General features: G+C 42.0%; 1 protein-coding gene across 3 annotated transcripts in view; it reads left to right on the top strand.

Moving 5' to 3' along the window:
* The window catches only part of NTRK2 (neurotrophic receptor tyrosine kinase 2), a 444,402-nt gene that overhangs the window by 310,593 nt on the left and 113,423 nt on the right, over positions 1-20,386 (top strand). For all 3 annotated transcript variants that reach the window (XM_064291176.1, XM_064291175.1, XM_023544718.2), the window contains one exon: positions 3,545-3,675. In XM_064291176.1, coding sequence (XP_064147246.1) covers positions 3,545-3,675 — 131 coding nt within the window. The remainder of the gene's footprint in view (positions 1-3,544; positions 3,676-20,386) is intronic.

Genomic DNA, 20,386 nt, shown 5'->3' with positions numbered 1-20,386 from the left:
AAATCTGCTGCAAAAAACCTCTTTAAAGTGTTGAAAAGCAAAGAGGTCACCTTGAAGACTAAGGTGCACCTAACCCAAGCCATAGCGTTTTCAATCACCTCATAGGCATGTGAAAGCTGGACAGTGAATAAGGAAGACTGAAGAAGAATTGACGCCTTTGAATTTTTGTGTTGGTGGAGAATATTAATATATCATGGACTGCCAAAAGAACGAACAAATCTGTCTCAGAAGAAGTACAAACAGAATGCTCCTTAGAACCAAGGATGGCAAGACTACATCTCACATACTTTGGATGTATTATCAAGAGGGTTCAGTCCCTGGAGAAGGACATCATGCTTGGTAAAGTGGAGGATCAGTGAAAAAGAGGAAAACCCTCAAGTGGCTGTAACAATGGGCTCAAGCATAGCAATGATTGTGAGGATGATACAGGACCGGGCAGTGTTTCATTCTGTTGTCCATGGGGTCGCTATGAGTCAGAACTGAACTGATGGCACCTAACTACAACATCCATAGCTTTAAAAACTTATTATTATTATTTTTTACCAACTTTCCACCCTTCTCGGAATACTAAAAAAGAAATTAAATCAAATGCAAAAAAAGAATACAAAGTTAAAAACTTGCCTTGATCTGGTTATAGTGTGAAGTAAATCAAGTGGCACTTTAATTCCCAATGAACATGTGACAACCAGGGAGTTAAATATTAGATTTAAATAAGGCAGCTACTTCTCTGCAAGAATTACATTCATGTTCTTTATATGGGCTCTCTACCTAATGAACACATTTTTCTCCTCTTAAATTCAGGCAATGCTACTATGGCATAAGAAATTAATATGTGTTCCTATATTCATTAATATTGTCGCTCATAAAAAGACTTTTTGATTTTTATCACCCTGAGTTCCCAGAGGCTCATGAAGGCATTCAAAGCTCCAAGCCACATGAATTATCTGGGAAAAAAAAAATCCCATTAAAGGAAAACCTTAATTACCACTTGCTTTTATATAAAGCTGTATCTAAAAAGAAATTGTATGGAACATCTATCAACATAGAATGGATAAATAAATAGTGGTATAACTCTTCAACAGAATATTATAAAGCAGTAAAACTGAAAGAATTACAGCTCCACACACAATTTGATTCAATCCCCAAAACATCGCCGAATGAAAGATGCAAAATATGGAAAAATACATACAGTATAATTCCATTTACATAGGTTCAGAAATGCGAAGCTGAACAATCTCGGCTCAGGCATGCAGCATTGGTAGCAAACCTATACAGGAAATGATTAACACAAAATTCAAGATAATGGTTATCCCTGAGAGGTGAGCAGGGAAGTGGATACAATCAAAAAAGAACACTGCGGGCTTCTAAGGCACTAACCGGTAGAGTGGATACTGACTCCTGGCAACCGCGTGTGTGTCAGCATGGAACTATGCTCCATACAGTGTTCAATGGTGGAAGTAGATCACCAGGTCGTTCTTCTGAGGTACCTCTGGGTACACTTGGATCACCAACCTTTCGGTTAACAGCAGAGCACATTTGCACCACTCACGGACTCTGAAGATACTCATGTTTTATTTCTTAAACGGGAAGGTGGGTTCATTTATCTTATTACTATTTAAAACACATAGATACATTTTACATATTCTTTTGTTTTTATAATGCAATTTACAATGAAGAAAAAAACTTTTAAAGAAAAATAATCAAATTGAACCTCAGTATTAAATCCCTATTGGGTCGCTATGAGTCGGAATCAACTCCACAGGAGTGGATTCGGTTTTTTGGTTTTATGTGCTTAGCGTGATGACCCCATGTGTCGCAGGGTAGAACTGTGCTCCATAGGGTTTTCAAGGTTGTGACCTTTTGGAGGCAGATTGCACGGACTTTCTTCCGCGGTGCTTCTGGGTAAGTTTGAACCACCAGCCTCTTGGTTAATAGTCAAGTGCTTAACCATGTTTACTACCCTGGGACTCAATGGCAACTGATTTGGGTTTTTGGTTTTATGTGCTTAGCATTTGCACTCGAGGTGATGCACAGGGTAGCATGAGATCTATAGGGCTTGCTGCAGGGAGCTTAAGGAGTGAAATGATTGGGGGATGAGTCAGAATACAACTGAGCACAAGCCTTGTTGTAATGTGGCTTCAGAGGGCCAGGAGGTCATAGGTGATCAAAGCAGTTCTCATTCTGAGAAAGTGAGAATTTGAGCTGGGCTTTGAAGGGTGAACAAAGGAGGGAGGAAGCTGGAGGTAATTTTTACATTTTACTCTTCTCTATTTCTTGTATACATTATGACTTGTCATATTTAAAACTTTACAGCTGAAAAGATACTTTGTGGTGTAGATGAAAAAACATGAAATCTTAATTCAGACAGACCTAGGTTCAAATCCCAACTCCACCATTCACATGCTGTGAATCACTGAAAGTCATGCAGACTCAGTATCCCCATTTTTACAAAGCAGAGAAGGGTTGTGAGAAGGAAATGAGAGAGTTTTGTTGGCCTCATATTCCAAACTCTTGAAGGTGTCACAATCTCATTTCGATACTACTGTTCAGGGGTGAGGCTTCAGAAAAGGTGGTGGCCAAGACCCACTGGGACCCCCATGGGAAGGGATTCAACACAACACTGGATGTGCTAGGTGAAGAGACACAAGCTTGCATTGCCATTTTGTCCTCTCCAGAGTCTCCTTTCGGGCTTTCTCCATTGGCTCTGTCCTTCTGTGCGTTGTCTCTCTCTGGTATCCACCTGGTAGCTTGTGGGCTTTGAAGGATCTTTGACTGGCCCAGGAAGGCATCTGGTAGGGTGAATTGGACCAGCTCTTCTCTAGACCATAGGGAGAAATATTGTCTTTTCCACAGTCTCGATTATTCTTGTCTCTTTTTGGCTTTGGTGAGCCAAGAGCAGGACATGGTCTCAGAAAGGGGTAAAGAATGTCAGCTATTAGCACAGACAGTCTAGAACTTTCTAGTCTGAACAAAATAAGTCACTGGGGCTCAACTATGGTCTAGCCCACCTACTGAAGAGGCTACAATTGGGGTGAAGCCAAATCTATAATTAGCAATGAACAAATACTGTATTTTCCCTGTGTGTCCTCTGAGTCTATCTCCACTGGGAGTCTGAGGTGTCTCAACAAAGAATTAGACATTCCTGGCTATGACTCTGTCTCTCTCCATTAGACACATGACTAACAAATATATGCGAAGCTCCTGGCCTGCAAAAGGCCTGCCATTAATGTTAATTCTCTTCTCACTACTCCTGTTTCCTAGTCTGTAAAGCTCATTAACGATATTTTACAGCCAACAGATATTTTACTGGGCCTCTGCTTTCGTTCCATCAAAAATAATTGTGCTCTTAGGGCAAGTTAATGAAACATCCTTCTGGCCGTTTGGTATGGACTGTGAGGATGGACACTCAGCATCTCCTTAGGCTCATTGTGCAGAGGAGAGAATCTTGGGCCCATAAGCTCAGGATGTAGGTCGCCGACTCCCCATCCTCTGCCTTGGCCTCTGCGTGCTTCAATTCCAACTTCCGTTCTGCTTTGTTTTACAGTTGTTCAGCACATCAAGCGCCATAATATTGTTCTGAAAAGGGAGCTAGGCGAAGGAGCCTTTGGAAAAGTTTTCCTAGCTGAATGCTATAACCTCTGTCCTGAGCAGGATAAGATCTTGGTGGCAGTGAAGGTAAGAGAAAACTCCAGAATGTCTCATTATTCATGGCCACTCTAATGTGTGGAAGTTTTATTTATTTGTTTCTTTTTTAGTGGCCAATTCGGGAGCAAATGATGTCTTCTCTGGCGCATGTGTTCAGATTCCTTTAACTAAATGGACAGTCAGAAGGATATGAGGGGCACATCAAACTATTAGGGGCAAGTTACCCACCTGCAGGTGGTGAAAAGCTCTGAGCAACTCCTCCAAGTCAATGCTGAGTAAATTGTTGTAGGGAGGTCAGTGAGGTCAAACAGAATCCAACCAGCTAAGCAGCTGAGTTCTGGAGACTCAACCTTGTCTCCTCAGATTTCTTGGTTGCTTCCGGGAGGTTTGTGCCAAACTCAGCTGGAGCGGATCTCGTGTCAAGGTTCTGAAAGGGAGAACTGTGAATGTCACTTCTCCTCTAAGCTTCTGTTCCACTGAGGCCTTCTCTTACACCTTACACATTTGTTCCCCCCAAATGTGTCCAATGTCCCAGGATTTTATACATCTAAACATGACTTCAGCAAAAGCCAGGGCAGACCCAGGTTGGGTGGTGTCTTTTATGCCATCATCCCTAACTAACTAGTTGCCATCAAGTCGATTCCAACTCATGGTAACTGCACGTGTGTCAGAGTAGATAAGCTCCATGGGGTTTTCAATGGCTGATTTTTGAGAAGTAGATCACCAGGCCTATATTCCAAGGTGCCTCTGGGTGGAGTCGAACCTTCAAACTTTAGGTTAGCAGCTGAGCACATTAACTGTTTACACCACCAAGGACTCCTCACCATCCCTAGGAGACACAATATTCTTATTAAATAAAAGACATCTGAAAGTCCATCATAGTCAATTCTCTCTAAACTCAAAAAGGAAACCCGGTCTTCATTTGAGATAAACATTACTACAAGGGATAAAATTTCCATTGAGCCTTCTAAAAACATAAGAATTAACAAAAATAGCACAAAAGATTTCAATAAATGTTTTAAAATACATTGTCAAGATAAAAAAAAACATCAGAGTATGAGATAATACATGTAAAACACTTAAAAGAGGCATACATTTATAAAATGAATGGAGTGTAAAATGAATATGAACATGGCTATCCTTAAATTGTGATAAGATATAACTTCTTGGCTATTAAGATGATTATGGATTTGAGTTTTGTTTTGTTTCTGTCAAGCACACAATATTTGTATGAGTGGCATTTGTTACTACCAGGACAACTTTTCATTTTTTTTTTTAAATCACGTATATATTATGTTACTGTTGTACATTTTGCTAAAATCCTTCATTATGTGTGTAGCGGGTAACTGAGGAGAGAAATACAATTATCCTCGAATGTACCCATCCTGTAGACTAAACAGTTTCTGTCATGTTTGTCCGAATAGAAAAATTGTGCACTTGCTCTCCTTTTCATCAAAAGTAGCTAACCTGGGTGCCAGAGACACCCTTAGACTCTCAAGCTTCATGAAGCCTGCACTTTGAGGTGACTAAAGAACAGACCTAAACAGAAGGTCTATCAAATAAACATACTCTCACCAAGATGGGCAAATGGAGCGGGGAGAGTGAGACAGAAGAGAGGAGCCCAAGGAGACGCAAGGATCAGGGTCGAGCGGAGTAGACATGGCTGTGGATGGATTTTAAGTATGGAAATTATGGATTCCGCAGAGATTCTGGGCATGTCTAATGCCTGCTGCTGCTATTGCTTCTGTTTTAATTTACTCAAAAAGACATTTTTTTTTTTAGCACAAAATGTTCAGACACTGGCAGCGTTATGTCTGAAGTCTTTGCTTTTTGCTTCTTCTCTCTCTCTTTTTGGATAAATGAGACCAAAAGGTGCCTGTTTATTTATAGATCCATAAACTGATAAAATGATAGAACTGGGAGCTTCTTAGGGAATTCTAACCTAACCAGCTGCCCTCAAGCCGTCTCCGACTCATGGCCACCAGTGTATGTCGGAGTAGAACTGTGCTCCAGGGGTATTCGGTGGCTGATTGTTGAGAAGGAGCTCACCAGGCCTTTCTTCTCAGGTGCCACGGGGTGGATTTAAACCTTCAACCTCTCAGTTAGCAGTCAAGCACTGACCATTTATACCATCCGGGGACTCTAGTCCTAACATAGCCTAAAGGCCATGGATTTACGTTCTAGGCCCCTGCTTACCACTGCTACTTGGGGGCCATCCAGCGAGTCCGGCCTTCAGGCTCTGAATTCACTTCATGTTGCTCCAAGGTGGAAGACTTCGAAAGGGGGAACCTCCTGGGACATTAGGGAATCCCAGGTGACAGCATAGAAGTGGCAGAGAGAACTCAGCCAGATACAGAGATAGATTCAAAAATATTTCTCAGTGGATACAGCCTTCCATCTTACTGTCGTTGTAGCTGCTGTTGAGTCAGCTCCGACTCGTGCTGACCTCATGGACAACAGAACAAAATGTTGCCCCGTCTTGTGCCATCTTCATGACCATTGTATGTGTGAGTTCATTGCTGTGGCCTCTGTGTATTTTGAGTACCTTCCAACCTAGGAGACTCAACTTCCAGCACTATATTGGACAGTACTCTGTTGTGATCCATAGGGTTTTTGTTGGTTAATTTTGGAAGCAGATCACCAGGTCTTTCTTCCTAGTCTGTCTTAGTCTGAAAGCTCTGCTAAAACCTGTCCACCATGGGTGACTCTACTGGTACTTGAAATACTGGGAGCATAGCTTCCAGCATCGTAGCAACACATAAGCCACCACAGTATGAGAAACTGACAGACGGGTGGTGGTTTATTTTAATACCATTCCTTATTCTGTGCCTACTTCACTATACTTCTTCAATGCCCTAAGGAAAGGGCATAGCTAAATCTGGGACACCCTCAACCCATATATTACATTTCCTTCCAATCATGTGCTAAAAGAGGACTTCAGGGCTAAAACAATACTAGCAATCCTGAAGGCTTAGCAGGCAGACAGCAGTGTTTAGCTGCTGGTCACAGGACTGGCCGTGGAAGAGAACGCACCCCGTTCCAGCGGCCCTGCCCTCGGTGCCCTTCTGTCTGAGTGCATCCCTCACCGTTGTTGATGGGGCACCCCTCTGGTTTAAATCCCAGTCATTGCCCTAATCCAACCTCTGAACTGGACCGAGGACACATGGCTTTGCCAAATACCCAAACCGGAAACCTGTTGCCATCAAGTTGACTCTGACTCATGTTGACCCCATGTGTGTCAGAGTAAAATTGTGCTCCTTAGGCTTTTCAGTGGCTGATTTTCTGGAAGTGAATCATCAGGCCTTTCTTCCAAAATGCCTCTAGTTGGACTGGATCTGCTGGAACCTCCAAACTTTCAGTTAGCAGCTGAGCTTATTAACCGTTTACACCACCCAGAGACTCCTTTGCCAGATAAATGTTTGCAATTTAATGATCTACGATGAGTGTTTGCCTTTTAATCAGCATGGCTAAAAAATAAATAAATAAACAGAATTTGACTCTTCGTCAGTACCCTTGTTAAAATGCAAGTAAAAGCATTATATTAAATAATGAGGACAAAGTGCCTGTAGCCTAAAAGTTCATTCTAACTTCATGGTCAGAGACCCATGAATCCTCATCTCAATGACCTTGAATGTGAATTTTTGTTGAAATCAGAGGTTTTGCTTATGTGCTAGATAGATGTCAAGCTTCCGAGAGGATCCCCATTTTAACTTTCTGGGACCAGAAGCTGCAGTCACGTAAGGGCTGGAGGGGGTCAGAATGACACCCAGACCTTTGCTTAGAGCTTTCTCTTGCCAGCTGGACCTGACTTTTCATAGGGCCACTGACCAATGGGAAATGTATTCAAAGACCATCTAAATGAGCCTTGGGGGAAAATGTCTACAGCACACCCCTGACCACAATGAAAGGACCCTTTAGGAATGAAACCATCTGAACACTGCTTCCAGGGACACTCCCATTGGCGGCACCAGGGATGTTTGACAGCCTCTGCTCGTCGCCTAGCAACCCCTGCAGCATGGATTATGCACGCTAAGAAATGGCAGCTATTGTCCTTTTTCCTTTTCCAGAAGTAGCTGACTCGGGTTTGAAATCCAAGACTTGACGTTCACAGTGACAGATGTCAGGTTCCTGGAAATTCTGATGTCGCTGCCCCCAGTGGTATAAGGGCTCCAGGGGCTCACAGGAACTGGCTTGGGCTGGAGTCCATCCTGAGGCACGTGCAGGGCACATGTGGGGTTGTGTGTGCCTCTCCCGCTGGTGTATCTGCTTGTTTTGATCCAACTAGATTGACCTTTTCTTGATATTTTTGATGACCTTTGTTTTTTTAGTAAAATGGATTTGTCAACCATTTTTTTCCCCTTTACAGAGCATTACAATTGAAGAACCTCTAGCGAGGATGAGAAGAGAGAAACCAGTCTATGATCGAACTGAGTTGCTTTACCTTTAAGTAACTCAATTGCCAAGGAAACGCTTCATCGCAGTTTCCCTGCCTTAGCCCTGGATGCATTAGCTATTTTTGGCTCCATCCAAGCTGCATTTCAGTAGCAACAGTTCCTCCTACACTTCCTTGTACTATGAATGCATGCGGATTTTTGTTTTCTTAAATATAACCACAAGTGTTCTTTGCAGGATTCACGGCTGCCCCATCCCCCACCCCCAACCCACACCCAGTAACTCAAATGGATTTCTAGAAGCATAAATTCAAGTACTAAAAACACCTCTTTGCTGTTGTTGGCTTGTATTCGAATTGGCCCCTGACTTATGGTGACCCCGTGCTCAGCGGAACAAAACGCTGCCCGGTCTTGCACCATCCCCAGGATCAGGTTGTGGGTCGGACTGCTGTGGTCCCTAGAGTTTTCAGTGGCTGATTTTCAGAAGTAGATCGCCAGGCATTTCTTCCTAAAAAGACCTAAGAGACCTAAGAAGTTGTAAATATAGTTCAGGCTTCATGTTTTATAGATGAGAAAAGCGAGGCCCAGTGAGTTGAATGACTTCCTGGAGGTGTGAGTTAAAACGGAGTCAAAGGGCTGTACAGGAAGAAGATTTGGTGAAATAAGAATTGATGAAATCTGAGTTCAGCCAGGCCCTTTTTCTTCAGGATCCAATTTAGAATTTTTGTTTGTCATGTTTCTGAATTCTTTCTTGTCAACAGAGGAAATGATTATGAATCTACACCAAGGGTATTGGAAAAGTTAACTAACTTATAAATCCTCTGACACCTGACATGAGGCAGCCCCAAAGTACCATCCAACACACTGTTGACACTCCTGGGCCTGGAATGGCCCCAGCCCAGATCCTTTATCCGGGTGTCTGAGTTATCTAGTGCTGCTATAACGGAAACACCATAAGTGGATGGCTTTAACGCAGAGAAATTTGTTCTCTCACAGTCTAGGAGGCTAGAAGTCCAAATTTAGCGTGGCAGCTCTAGAGGAAGGCTTTCTCTCTGTGTCGGCTCTGGGGGAAGGTCCCTGTCATCAATCTTTCCCAGTCGAGGGGTTTCTTAGCGCAGGGACCCCAGACCCAAAGGATCTACAATTCTCCTGGAGCTTGTTTCTTAGTGGTGTGAGGTCCCTCTCCTCGCTGCTCAATACTCTCTCTTTTATATCTCAAAAGAGATTGACTTAAGATAAAACCTAGTCTTGTAGATTGAGTTGTGCCTCATTAACATAAATGCCTCTAATCCTGCCTCATTAACATCATAGAGGCAGGATTTACCGCACACAGGAAAATCACATCAGATGTCAGAATGGTGGACAACCACGCAATACTGGGAATCATGGACTAGCCAAGCTGACACACATTTTGGGGGAAGACAATTCAATCTATGACACCAGGTACTGCTCGTTGTCCTCCAGCTTTTGTTAAGCTGCCCCTTTTGGGAAGACTTCCCCCTTTATCCTGCCCCATGTAGATCAGCTCTCCCCATTATACACTATTAAGGCATCTGCATTTGTCCTTCACAGCATTTGTCATTTTTTTTTTTAATTACATGCTTATTATGAGGCCTCTTTAATGAATTATATGAATGTCTGTCTCCTCTGTTAGCACGGCATATTCTTGAGGGTGGGCGCCATAACTTTAACCACGTTGCCAAATACATAGTTGTTTTTAGCTCCAGACTCATGGCAACCCCATGCACAACACCAAGAAATGGTTGTGGAGCAAATTGCTGTGAGCCATAGGGTTTTCACTGGCTGATTTTCAGAAGTAGATCGCCAGGCCTTTCTTCCTAGTCCTTCTTAGTCTGGAAGTTCCACTGAAACCAGTTCAACATCATAGCAAAAAGCAAGCCTCCACTTACAGATTGGTGGTGACTGTACATGAGACATATTAGCTGGGATTTGAACCCAAGTCCCCCACTGGAAGGCAAATATTCTACCACTGACCCACCACTGCTCCCAATTATGTAGTCATTGTTAGGTGCTGTCAAGTCGATTTTCAATGTATAGTGACCCCATGTGACGGAGTAGAGCTGCCCCATAGATCTTTCTTGGCTGTAATATTTACAGGAGCAGATCACTAGATGTTTCTCTTGTGGAGTTGCTGGGTGGGTTCAAACCACCAACCTTTCAGTTAGCACCAGATGCTTAACTATTTGCACCACGAGGGCTCACCTAAATATGTAGTAAAGAAAAAAAAAAAATTTTTTTTTTTTTTTAAATATGTAGTAAGGTAGTAAACGCTTGTTGAGTGAATGAAGGGATATAAGGATGGGTGGCTGGTGGTTGGAGAGATGGATGAATGGCTGGAGAGACTAACTCTCTCAATAAAGTGTTGGCAGTTGGTATTGCTAGAAAGGAAATGATTTGATGACCTATTGATAGTCATAGAATTTTATAGCTGAAAGGAACTGTAAAGATGGTATATATTGAATAATGTAATCTAATGAGAATTCATTGTAGAAATTATTGAATCACTATACAGTTAGCAGCCGAGGACTTTAGCCACTGTAATACCAAGGCTCCTATCAGGTAATACAGAGGAGTGGGCTAGTGAAGCTCATACGTATGCAAGGATGAAAAAACACTTTCATATTTCCCCAAGAAGAAATTTAATGCAAAAGATGGAAATAAGAAAAACTGGAACCCTGAGTGAACGTTTTGGCCACAGGAGAATATAAGTAATACATCATAATCAACTTTCACAAGAAGAACAATGTGATATTCCTTGGAAACCCAGCTCAAGGTGGTTTAAGCAAAAGAAAATTTATTAGCTCACGTTACTGGAAAACAAGAGTGTAATAGCTTCAGGCATAGCTGGATCTAGGGAATCAACAATTCTCTTTCCTCTCTCTCCTCTCCTCTCCTCCTTCCCTCTCCTCCCCTCTCCGCTTCCCTCCCCTCTTCTCTCCTCATCCTTTCTCTGTCTCCCCGCCTCCTCTCCTTCCCTCTCTCCTATTCTGTTCTCTTCTTTTCTGTCTCCCACTCTTCATCTCTTGGCTCCTCTTTCCTCTACATTGGCTTCATTCTCAGGCAGGTTCTCCCCACGTTGTGGTAAAGAATTGGCAGCAATGGTTCAGGGCTTAGACAAGCCAAAAAAAAAAAAGATAGAGAGAGGGAGGGAGAGCTCCTCTTTCCCAATAGTCCCAAATGTCTGAAGACTGTCTCTTATTGGCTTGTCTTGGGTTGTGTCACTAGGCACTCTGGCCAGAGGTATGGAATATTCCAATTATCCAGGCCTGGGTCACATACCCCTAGAAATGGAAGATGGGGTCAACTATACCCAAATCACATGGGCTAAAGTTGAGGAAGTATTGATTCCCCAAAGAGTATTAGAGACGCTATAGCCAAAAGAAAAGGGGAAGTGATCTATCTTGAAGGCAAAAATGAAAGATGACCAATTCAAATGGAAACTGTAGTATCTCTGGGCCTCACTGAGACTGGAATAATTGAGATCCAAAATTTTACTCATGATCTGATATCACCCTTATGACTATCCCTTCTTCATTATCTCAGCAGGAGACTTCAGGAGTTCTCCTCCAGGCTTCCTTGCTAATATAGTGCAGCTGTCTCAGCTCCTCCATAATATTTGGATTCTGCTTCCACACCAACTATGGCTCACGCTGTCTCTATTACTTACATTCAGATTCCTCACGAAGGAGTATATTATGCATCCAATTATTCCAAGTAGTCATCTGCAATGTTGCACAGTCTTCATGGGAGGCCATTTACAGCTAAAGCCAGCACGTCAATTGGCCATCCCAGGTCAGGTACCTGTCTGTGGTCCTGTCATCCAGGGTGGTCACGTGGCACAGGTAATGCCACTTATGAGAAAGGAACCAACTAGGGCCACTTCTCTCAGATATGTATAAGGAAAGTGAGACCCAGTGCCATCAAGTCCATTCCGACTCATAGCAACCCTATAGGACAGAGTAGAACTGCCCCGTAGAGTTTCCAAGGAGCGCCTGGTGGATTTGAACTGCCGACCCTTAGGTTAGCAGCTGTAGCACTTAACCACTACGCCACCAGGGTTTATAAGGAAGGTATAAGTACTCAAAAAGGCAAGCTCATTCTCTCCAGTTCTGAAACAATGGGAAAAAAAATTATGAGAAAGAGTACCAAGTATTCATCAACTCAGGTGCTTTACCCAGGCAAGTCTGTTTCTAGAATAGATGACTATTTTCTTTCTTCCTTTCTTTTTTTATGACAGTGGGCATATCAGTGCTCACATTGATTAATTGTCAGGTCCTTCTCCCACTCCTCCCTCTTCCTGTGTGTCCTCCCCAATTTCTTGTCCCAGCAAAATGGAAATTAATGATGACAAGGTTAGTGCATTTAAGGGGACATTTGCCAATGTTGCCCTAAAAAATAAATGATATCCATATCTTAATAGAACACAATGTTGCAGAAAACACTGATTATGAGCTCTATCTTTACAAATCTCTAGGGACAGAAATTCTAGAACTTTTAATAGTGATTTGTTAAAAGGCTTAAGAGCCATTTATCGTCTAGACATTATTGCTTATGTTTAATAGATTTCTATTGTTCTTTAGTGTAAGCGCATTCTTTTCTGCCCTGTGTGTGTGTGTGCGTGTGCTGTGGGCTGGAGAGGAACATTTTTTTTGGTAATTATCCCTGATGGCCTTGAGTTAGGTAAGTCCCTTATTAAGTTGCTTAATCAATATCCCTTTCCCAAGTAACTTCAACTTTTAACCTTCAGTCAGGGATCTGTTTTTTGTCTTGTTAATCATTTTAATGACCTTATTTCCTGGCTTATATCTTCAGTTTATCTACATCTTTTCAGAAAAGTTAAAACCAAAACAGAATATTTCACTCTAACAAAGACTCATCTGATACGAAACATAAGCCAAACCCACTGCCGTCATGTCGATTCCGATTCATAACGACCCTATAGGACAGAGTAGAACTGCCCCACAGGGCTGATAAGAATTCGTTCCCCACCTTTGTATCTCTGAAACATAATATATTGCAGTAGTTGTGTTGCTCTTTTATTTACTTTAACTTGACAGCCTACTCACAATCAAGTCCACTGTGATCCCATTGTTATTAGTTGCTATACAGTTGGCTCCCACTTACAGCAACCCCACGTACAACAGAAAGAAACATCACCAGGTTCTCCGCCATCTTCATGATCATTGTTACGGTTGAGCCCATTGTTGTGACCGTTGTGTCAGTCCATCTCATTGAGGATTTCCCTTGTTTTTGTTGTGGTTTGTATGGTGCTATGCCAGTGTGTTTCAAATACCAGCAGCGTCACCCATGACAGACAGGTTTCAGCAGAGCTTCCTGACTAAGATGGCTTGGTGATCTACTTCCAGAAATTAGCCAATGAAAACCTTATAGATCACAGCAGAATATTGTCCATGACCCTACCAGCACTTTTATGTCTAAGGAAATTGGTCTCAGACAACTTAATGCTTGTGTGTTTAAAGTTTATAAACACATTGCAGTTGTCCATCATGGATATCAACTTCTGATTCACCCTATTTGTTCAATATTTCTTTAATATGCCTGTTACAATGAATTATGTTCCTGTCTTCCAAAGAATTAGCATCTGTACTCAACTTGATATAATATGCTAGCATAAATCATCAACTTTATCACCAAGATTATCACAAGTATTTTGAAGTATGAGAATTAGAAATTAACCTTGTGTTTCCCTTTGGATGGTTTACTTGTTAGATTCTGAGCATTAAGAATCAGCACACCTGTGAAAATAAAGATAGCATCAGTCAACACCCTGACTATGATATCTCGTATTTGAGCCTGTCACTTGGTAGATAATTAAAGTCTTTTCAAAGGCTGGTCACATACAATTAAGTGAGTTGATACATACAGAGTGTCAGTTTCTGGTCAATGAACACTATCTGAGTGTTTGAGGACGTTATTATTGTCATACGATTCTTTAATTTTTACATTTATATGAAAGTTGGGGAGCCACCTATTGCACGCTCATTAGTTTCTAAGATTTTATTTCTATCAAGCTCTTCCTATCACTGAATTTATTGAAATGCATGCCTCCCAATTTCACTTTTATAAGAGTTTAATAAAAGCTTCCTCTACCTTTCTATAGGGAAGACCCTGTGTGTTAGAAGAATCGTGTAGCATTGTGACTAAGGCTTACTCTAAATAATTGGCTAATTATTTCCTGGGAGCACCTTAGAAGAAGGATGTCTACTTTAATTCTATTTCAATTTTGTATTTTAGAAATATTTTCCAACATGCCGAAGAACGAGTGAGCCACAAATGCAAGACCCATGTGTAATTTAATATTTTCTAGTAAGCACATTAGAAAAGTAAAAATATATATTTTACTAATATGTATTAATTCAGCATATCTAAAATATTATCATTCCAACATATCATCGACATAAAAATATTAATGAGACATTTTATGTTATTTTACTGACACCAAGTTTCAAAATCTAGTGTGTATGCTATACTTACAGCACATCTCAGTTCGGACTAGTCAATAGTCACCTGTGGCTGGTGGATGACATACTGGACAGTGCATGACAGCACAAGAGTAAAGGTTCTCCGTTAACAACAGATCTTACCCCAATGATCCTGACCCAGGGGAACTTAAAGCATGGTAACCAACCATTCTCAGGCATTGTGGTAGGGGAGTTTATTCGTCGACTTTTATGCTTTAAGCACTGTGGTGGGCATTGGGCATAGTGAGGTCTTGCCATGGTAATCTTTTCTATGTTTTGTTTTTTGCTTTAACAAAGACACTGTTTCTATGATCTCTTAAAACATGTGAGATCAGCATAAAAAAGGACACAACCTGTGTTTTACCTTGTCTCTCCTAAACCACCCATATTTTGAAATGCATGGTCGTTTGTCCAGTTCTACAATCATACCAAGAGGTGATTCAAATAAAACCTCTTGTCTCTCCTACTAGTTCCCCATTAGCCTTAATATGTACATGTATTTTTGTGTGTTGTGAGTTGAGAGGATATACTGGTTTGTGTGTAAGTCATGAGTGGGTAGGTGAATTATTCCTCGGAGTTATCTACATGTATTTCTTTGAAGAATGCTAGAGTGTTTCTACGTGTATTTGGGGTTTGGGAAGGTGAGGCCATATCCTAGAGATTTGCGATAATAAAGTTTTTTGTTTTTAATTATGCTTTAGGTGAAAGTTTATAGAACAAATTAGTTTCTCATTAAATAATTAATACACATACTGCTTTGTGACATTGGTTGCCAACCCCGTGATGTGTCAGCACTCTCCCATTCTCTACCTTGGGCTCCCCATTTCCATTCGTCCCACTTTCCTGCCCCTTCCTGCCTTCTTGTCTTTGCATTTGGGCTGGTGTTCCCATTTAGCCTAGTACACATTGTTGGACTACGTGTGTTATTATTTGTTCTATAGACCTGTTTAATCTTTGGCTGAAGGGTGAACTTGAGAGTGACTTCAGTAACTGAGTTAAAAGGGTATCTGGGGCTATATCTTTGGGCTGTCTCCAGTCCCTGTCAGACCAGTAAGTCTGGTCTTTTTTTGAGTTTGAAGTTTGCTCTACATTCTTCTCCCACTTTGCCTGGGACCCTCTGTTGTGATCCCTGTCAGAACAGCCGGTGGTGGTAGCTGGGCATCATGTAGTTGTGCTGGACTCAGTCTGATAGAGGCTGTGGTAGTTGTGGTCCAGTAATCCTTTGAACTAAACTTTCCCTTGTGTTCTTGGATTCTTTATTCTCACTTGCTCCAGATGGGAGACTAGTAGAGTATATCTTAGATTTCTGTTCACAAGTTTTTAAGATCCTAGATGCTACTCACCAAAGTAGGATGTAGAACATTTTCTTTATAAACTATGTTACGCCATTTGAGCTGGATGTCCTCTGAGACCGTGGTCCCCAGGCCTCAGCCCACTAGCTCAGTCCTTCAGGGAGTTTGGATGTGCCTATGAAACTTCTATGATTTTGCCTTGGTCAAGTTGTGCTGACCTCCCCAGTATTGTGTACTGTCTTACCCTTCACCAAAGTTACCACTTATCTGTTGTCTATTTAGTGTTTTTCCTTCCCTGCACTTCCCCTCCCTCGTAACCATCAAAGATTATTTCTGTGTGTAAACCTTTTCATGAGTTTTTATAATAATGGTCTCATACAGCATTTGTCCTTTTATGATTGGCTTATTTCACTCAGCATAATGCCTTCCAGATTCATCCACGTTGTGATATGTTTTGCAGGTTCATCATTGTTCTTTATTGTTGTGCAGTATTCTATTGTGTGTATGTACCATAGTTTGTTTATCTATTCATCTGTTGATGGACACTTAGGTTGTTTCCATCTTTTTGCGATTGTGAATAATGCTGTAATGAACATTGGTGTGCATATGCCTACTTGCGTGATGGCTCTTATTGCTCTAGGATATATTCCCAGGAGTGGAATTGCTGAATCATATAGTATTTCTTTTTTTATAGTATTTCTATATCTAGCTTTTTAAGGAAGCACCATACCATTTTCCAAAATGGCTGTACCATTTTGCAGTCCCACCAGCAATGCATAAGAGTTCCAATCTCCCCGCAGCCTCTCCAACATTTGTCATTTTATGTTTTTTTGATTTGTGCTGGTAATGTTGGGATGAGACGGTATCTCATTGTAGTTTTGATTTGCATTTCTCTAATGGCTAGTGATCGTGAGCATTTCCTCATCTGGCTGATACTGTCTGTGTCCCATGTTCAGGTTGTTATCTGACATTATTGGGTTCATTGAACTTCTTGGATGGTCAGCTTTTCATCTTTCATGATATTAGGGAAGTTTTCTGTCAGCAAATCTTCATTAACCTTGTCTGTGTTTTCCATTTTGTCCCCCTGCTCTGGAATTCTAATCACACACAAACTTTTGTTCTTAACTGCATCCCACATAGTTCTTAGGTTTCTTCATTTTTCTCTAGTCTTTTCTCTAATTTTTCCTCAAAGTGGTACCTAGGGTTTTGTCTTCAATTTTGCTAATCCTGTTTTCTGTTGTTTCAAATTTGCTCCTAAAACCTTCTACTGCATTTGTCCATTTTTGAAATTTTGTTATTTACCTGTTGGATTTCCGATTGCTTATCTATTTTGACATTTTGGTCTTGTGTTATTTTCCTGAATTTTTCCATTACTTTGTGGTTTCCCTGGTTTTGTCTATATTTTCCATGATTTTGTTTATTTTTTCCTTAGTTTTGTATGTATTTTCCTTGATCTCTTCCCTAATCTCTTGAAGAGCCCTAAATTTTAGACTTTTGAATTCCCTGTCAGGTAGTTCCAGTGCCTTCTCTTCTACTGAAAGTTTCTGGTGTTTTATTTTGGTCAGTTACTGGAGCCATCCTGTCTTTTTTTTTTTATGTTTTGATATTGTCTCCTATCTCCGAGACATTCAGGAATTATTTTCTTCATTTACTGATTGTTGGTTTGTTTGTTTTGTCCTGCTTTTTTGTTTTATTTGATTATGTCTGGGCAGGCAGGTGGGGATGTTTTGTTGCTTGCTCATCTGTGGGCATGATAGTTCTTACCAATTTGTTCAGATGGGCATGGCCAATTGCTCAGCTATGGTGCAGCAGGGCAGGTCCAGCAGGGGGAGTAGGGGTGGGGATGTGTCTTTTGCCATTTGTCTGTGGCATGAATTGTGGTCAGTGGGGCAGGTCTAGTGCTGGTGCTGCAGTGTGGGGTCCACTGGTCTGGAGGTTCACACTAGTGCCACTCAGGGGTGTAGCTCTCAGTGGGGTGGGACCAAGGGGCAGCATGGGGCAGGATCCACGGGCCTGGAGGTCCATGCTGGTGCTGCTTGGGGGCACAGGACTCAGTTGGGTGGAGCTGGAGGGTGTTGCAGAGTGAGATCTGGGGCTGGAGGTCTGAGCAGGTGTTGCTCGAAGGCATGGCACTCAGCAGGTGATGCAGAGAGGCAGGAGGGAAAGGAAAGGATGTGATTTGCAGAGGTAGGTGGGAGAGAGAAAGAAGAAAGAGAAGCAAAAGAAAGGAAAAAAAAAAGGCAGTATGTTGGGAGCCGGCAGGTGTGGGTAGGACAAACCCCAGGAGGCCAGGTGCTGGTGGCTCTCTAGCCAAGCAGTGAGGCAGAGCCCATTGAGAAGGGGCAGAAGTGGCATATGGGGCTAGGTGGGTAGGAGAAAGGAATGGAAGGGAGAGAGAGTGAAGAAACAAAAAAAACCCACAAAAACAAACAAAAAGTGACACTGAGGGACCTGACTGCTGGAATCGGGGCAGAACCAGGGTGGTGGTGAACTGGAGCCTCTCTCTCTGGGTGGGAGCACAGCCCACCAGGAAGGGGTGGGGACAGCTCAGGGCCTAGGTGGGAGGGAGAAGTAAAAGGAAGAAAGGGAAAGGGAAAGAAAAAGAAAAAATATGGTGCTGCTGGTGGGGCAGGCACACTCGGGGTGGCAGTGAGCTGGTGTCTGTCCAACTGAGCAACCATGGCCCATTGGAAAGCAGTGGAGGCATCATACAGGGCAGAAGAGTAAGAGTGGGAAAGCGTGTATTGCTGGTTACCAAGTGCTATGTCTCCTATTGGTAACTTCATGAAGTTTACTTCTCATACTCCCTGTCTGGGGTTGTTGGTGGCTGTGCTCCAAGATGGTGAAGCCATACCACATTAGCTCTCCTTGTTCTCCGTTCTCTGTCACTTTCTTATTCTATTCAATGCTTGATCAAATTCTTTATCCCTTCATTTGATGCTTAGGGTTTCAAGATTGGCAGTTCTCTCTGTTTTACTTAGTTTTTCAGGTCTTTGCTGCAGAAGGATGGCATCGTGCTTCTATCTATAGTGCCATGTTGGCTCCGCCTCTAGCGTTAATATTTTGGTGAAGCATTTCACATGAACATTGATTTTCCTTTTTTCTTACTTGTATTTCACCTTCACTAGTTTCTTGGTTCTATGCTGAAATTTATTTCATGCCACTCCATTCTTCCACCTCAGAATCAATGTGCATTCCAGGCAGAGTCTTGGTAGCTCTGGATGAGACCTACCATCCAGAGAATGGCTTGAGAATGGCTTCAGAAAGGACGACAGCTTCAGAGTGTCAGGAAGTTCACCAGGAGTAAGAAGAAATGAAGCTACAAAGCAGACAGTAGGAATAAGATAATAGCAATGCTCAATGACGGGGCAAATACGTCTATCAAAATGAAACTTAAGCGGGGGTAATTGTTACTGAGGGAGGCTGCCACCTCATGCCCATGGCCACAGTACATTGGCAAGAAGACTCAGGGGCCAGCCAAACCTTGCTTAACTGAGGAAATGACAATTAGTCATGGTACTAGAACAGAGATGATTTTTATAAATCAATGTTGATAGCAGGATTTTCCAGCTTCTGATTGCTGTCTGGCTATGGTTCCACCCTTAGAAACCCAATCTTTAGAGTGCCAAATTCAAAAGATGATTTTGCCCAACTCATTCTCACTGTATTTTCTGAATCTCTTAAAATGGAGTTGAATCATAATTTAGAAAAAAAGACCCAAATGTGAAAATGGATGGGCACATAAGATGAGGCCAGGTTTCTGAGATGCAGTTGTGAGATGCCATTGCGCCATGGCTAGTGAAATCTCTACTCTTAAATCCAACAACACTTAATTTTAACACTGCATTAAGAGTCTGCTCTCTTTCCATAGTATTTTGGGAAGTGGAAATATTCAATGCTTGTTAACTCTCTCAGGCTGGTGCCCTGAAAAGAAAACCCCTGTTCTCTCTCCCACTCTCTCTACCCAGCTGCCTGTCATTCTCTGTCTCTGTCTCTTTCTCTCTTTCTCACACACACACACACACACACAAAATCTTTTTTGTTAGTTCCATCGGGTTGAATCCAACTGATGGCAACCCCCACGTACAACAGAACGAAACATTGCCCAGTCCTACACCATCTTCACAATTAGTATGAAGCTACAAAGCAGACAGTGGGAATAAGAAAATAGCAATGCTCAATGATGGGACAAATATGCTTGTCAAAATGAAACTTAAGTGGAGGGAATTGTTAATGAGGGAGGCTGCTACCTCATGTCCACAGGCAAGTCCATTGTTACGGCCACAGTATTTTGGGTGCCTTCCAGCCTAGGAGGCTCATCTTCCAGCACTGTATTGGACAATATTCTGTTGTGATCCAATTGGTTTTCACTGGCTAATTTTCACAAGCAGATTATGAGGCCTTTCTTCCTAGTCTGTCTTAGTCTGGAAGCTCCTCTGAAACCTGATCACCATGGGTAACCATGCTGGTATTTAAAATACTGGTGACATATCTTCTAACATCATACCAAAACCAAACCAAACCCAGTGCCATTGAGTTGATGCTGACTCATAGT

Source organism: Loxodonta africana, chromosome 9 (genome assembly GCF_030014295.1).
Source record: "Loxodonta africana isolate mLoxAfr1 chromosome 9, mLoxAfr1.hap2, whole genome shotgun sequence".
NCBI lineage: Eukaryota > Metazoa > Chordata > Mammalia > Proboscidea > Elephantidae > Loxodonta > Loxodonta africana.
Note: the sequence above shows the minus strand (reverse complement) of the source record. Positions and strands in the feature narration are given on the sequence as shown.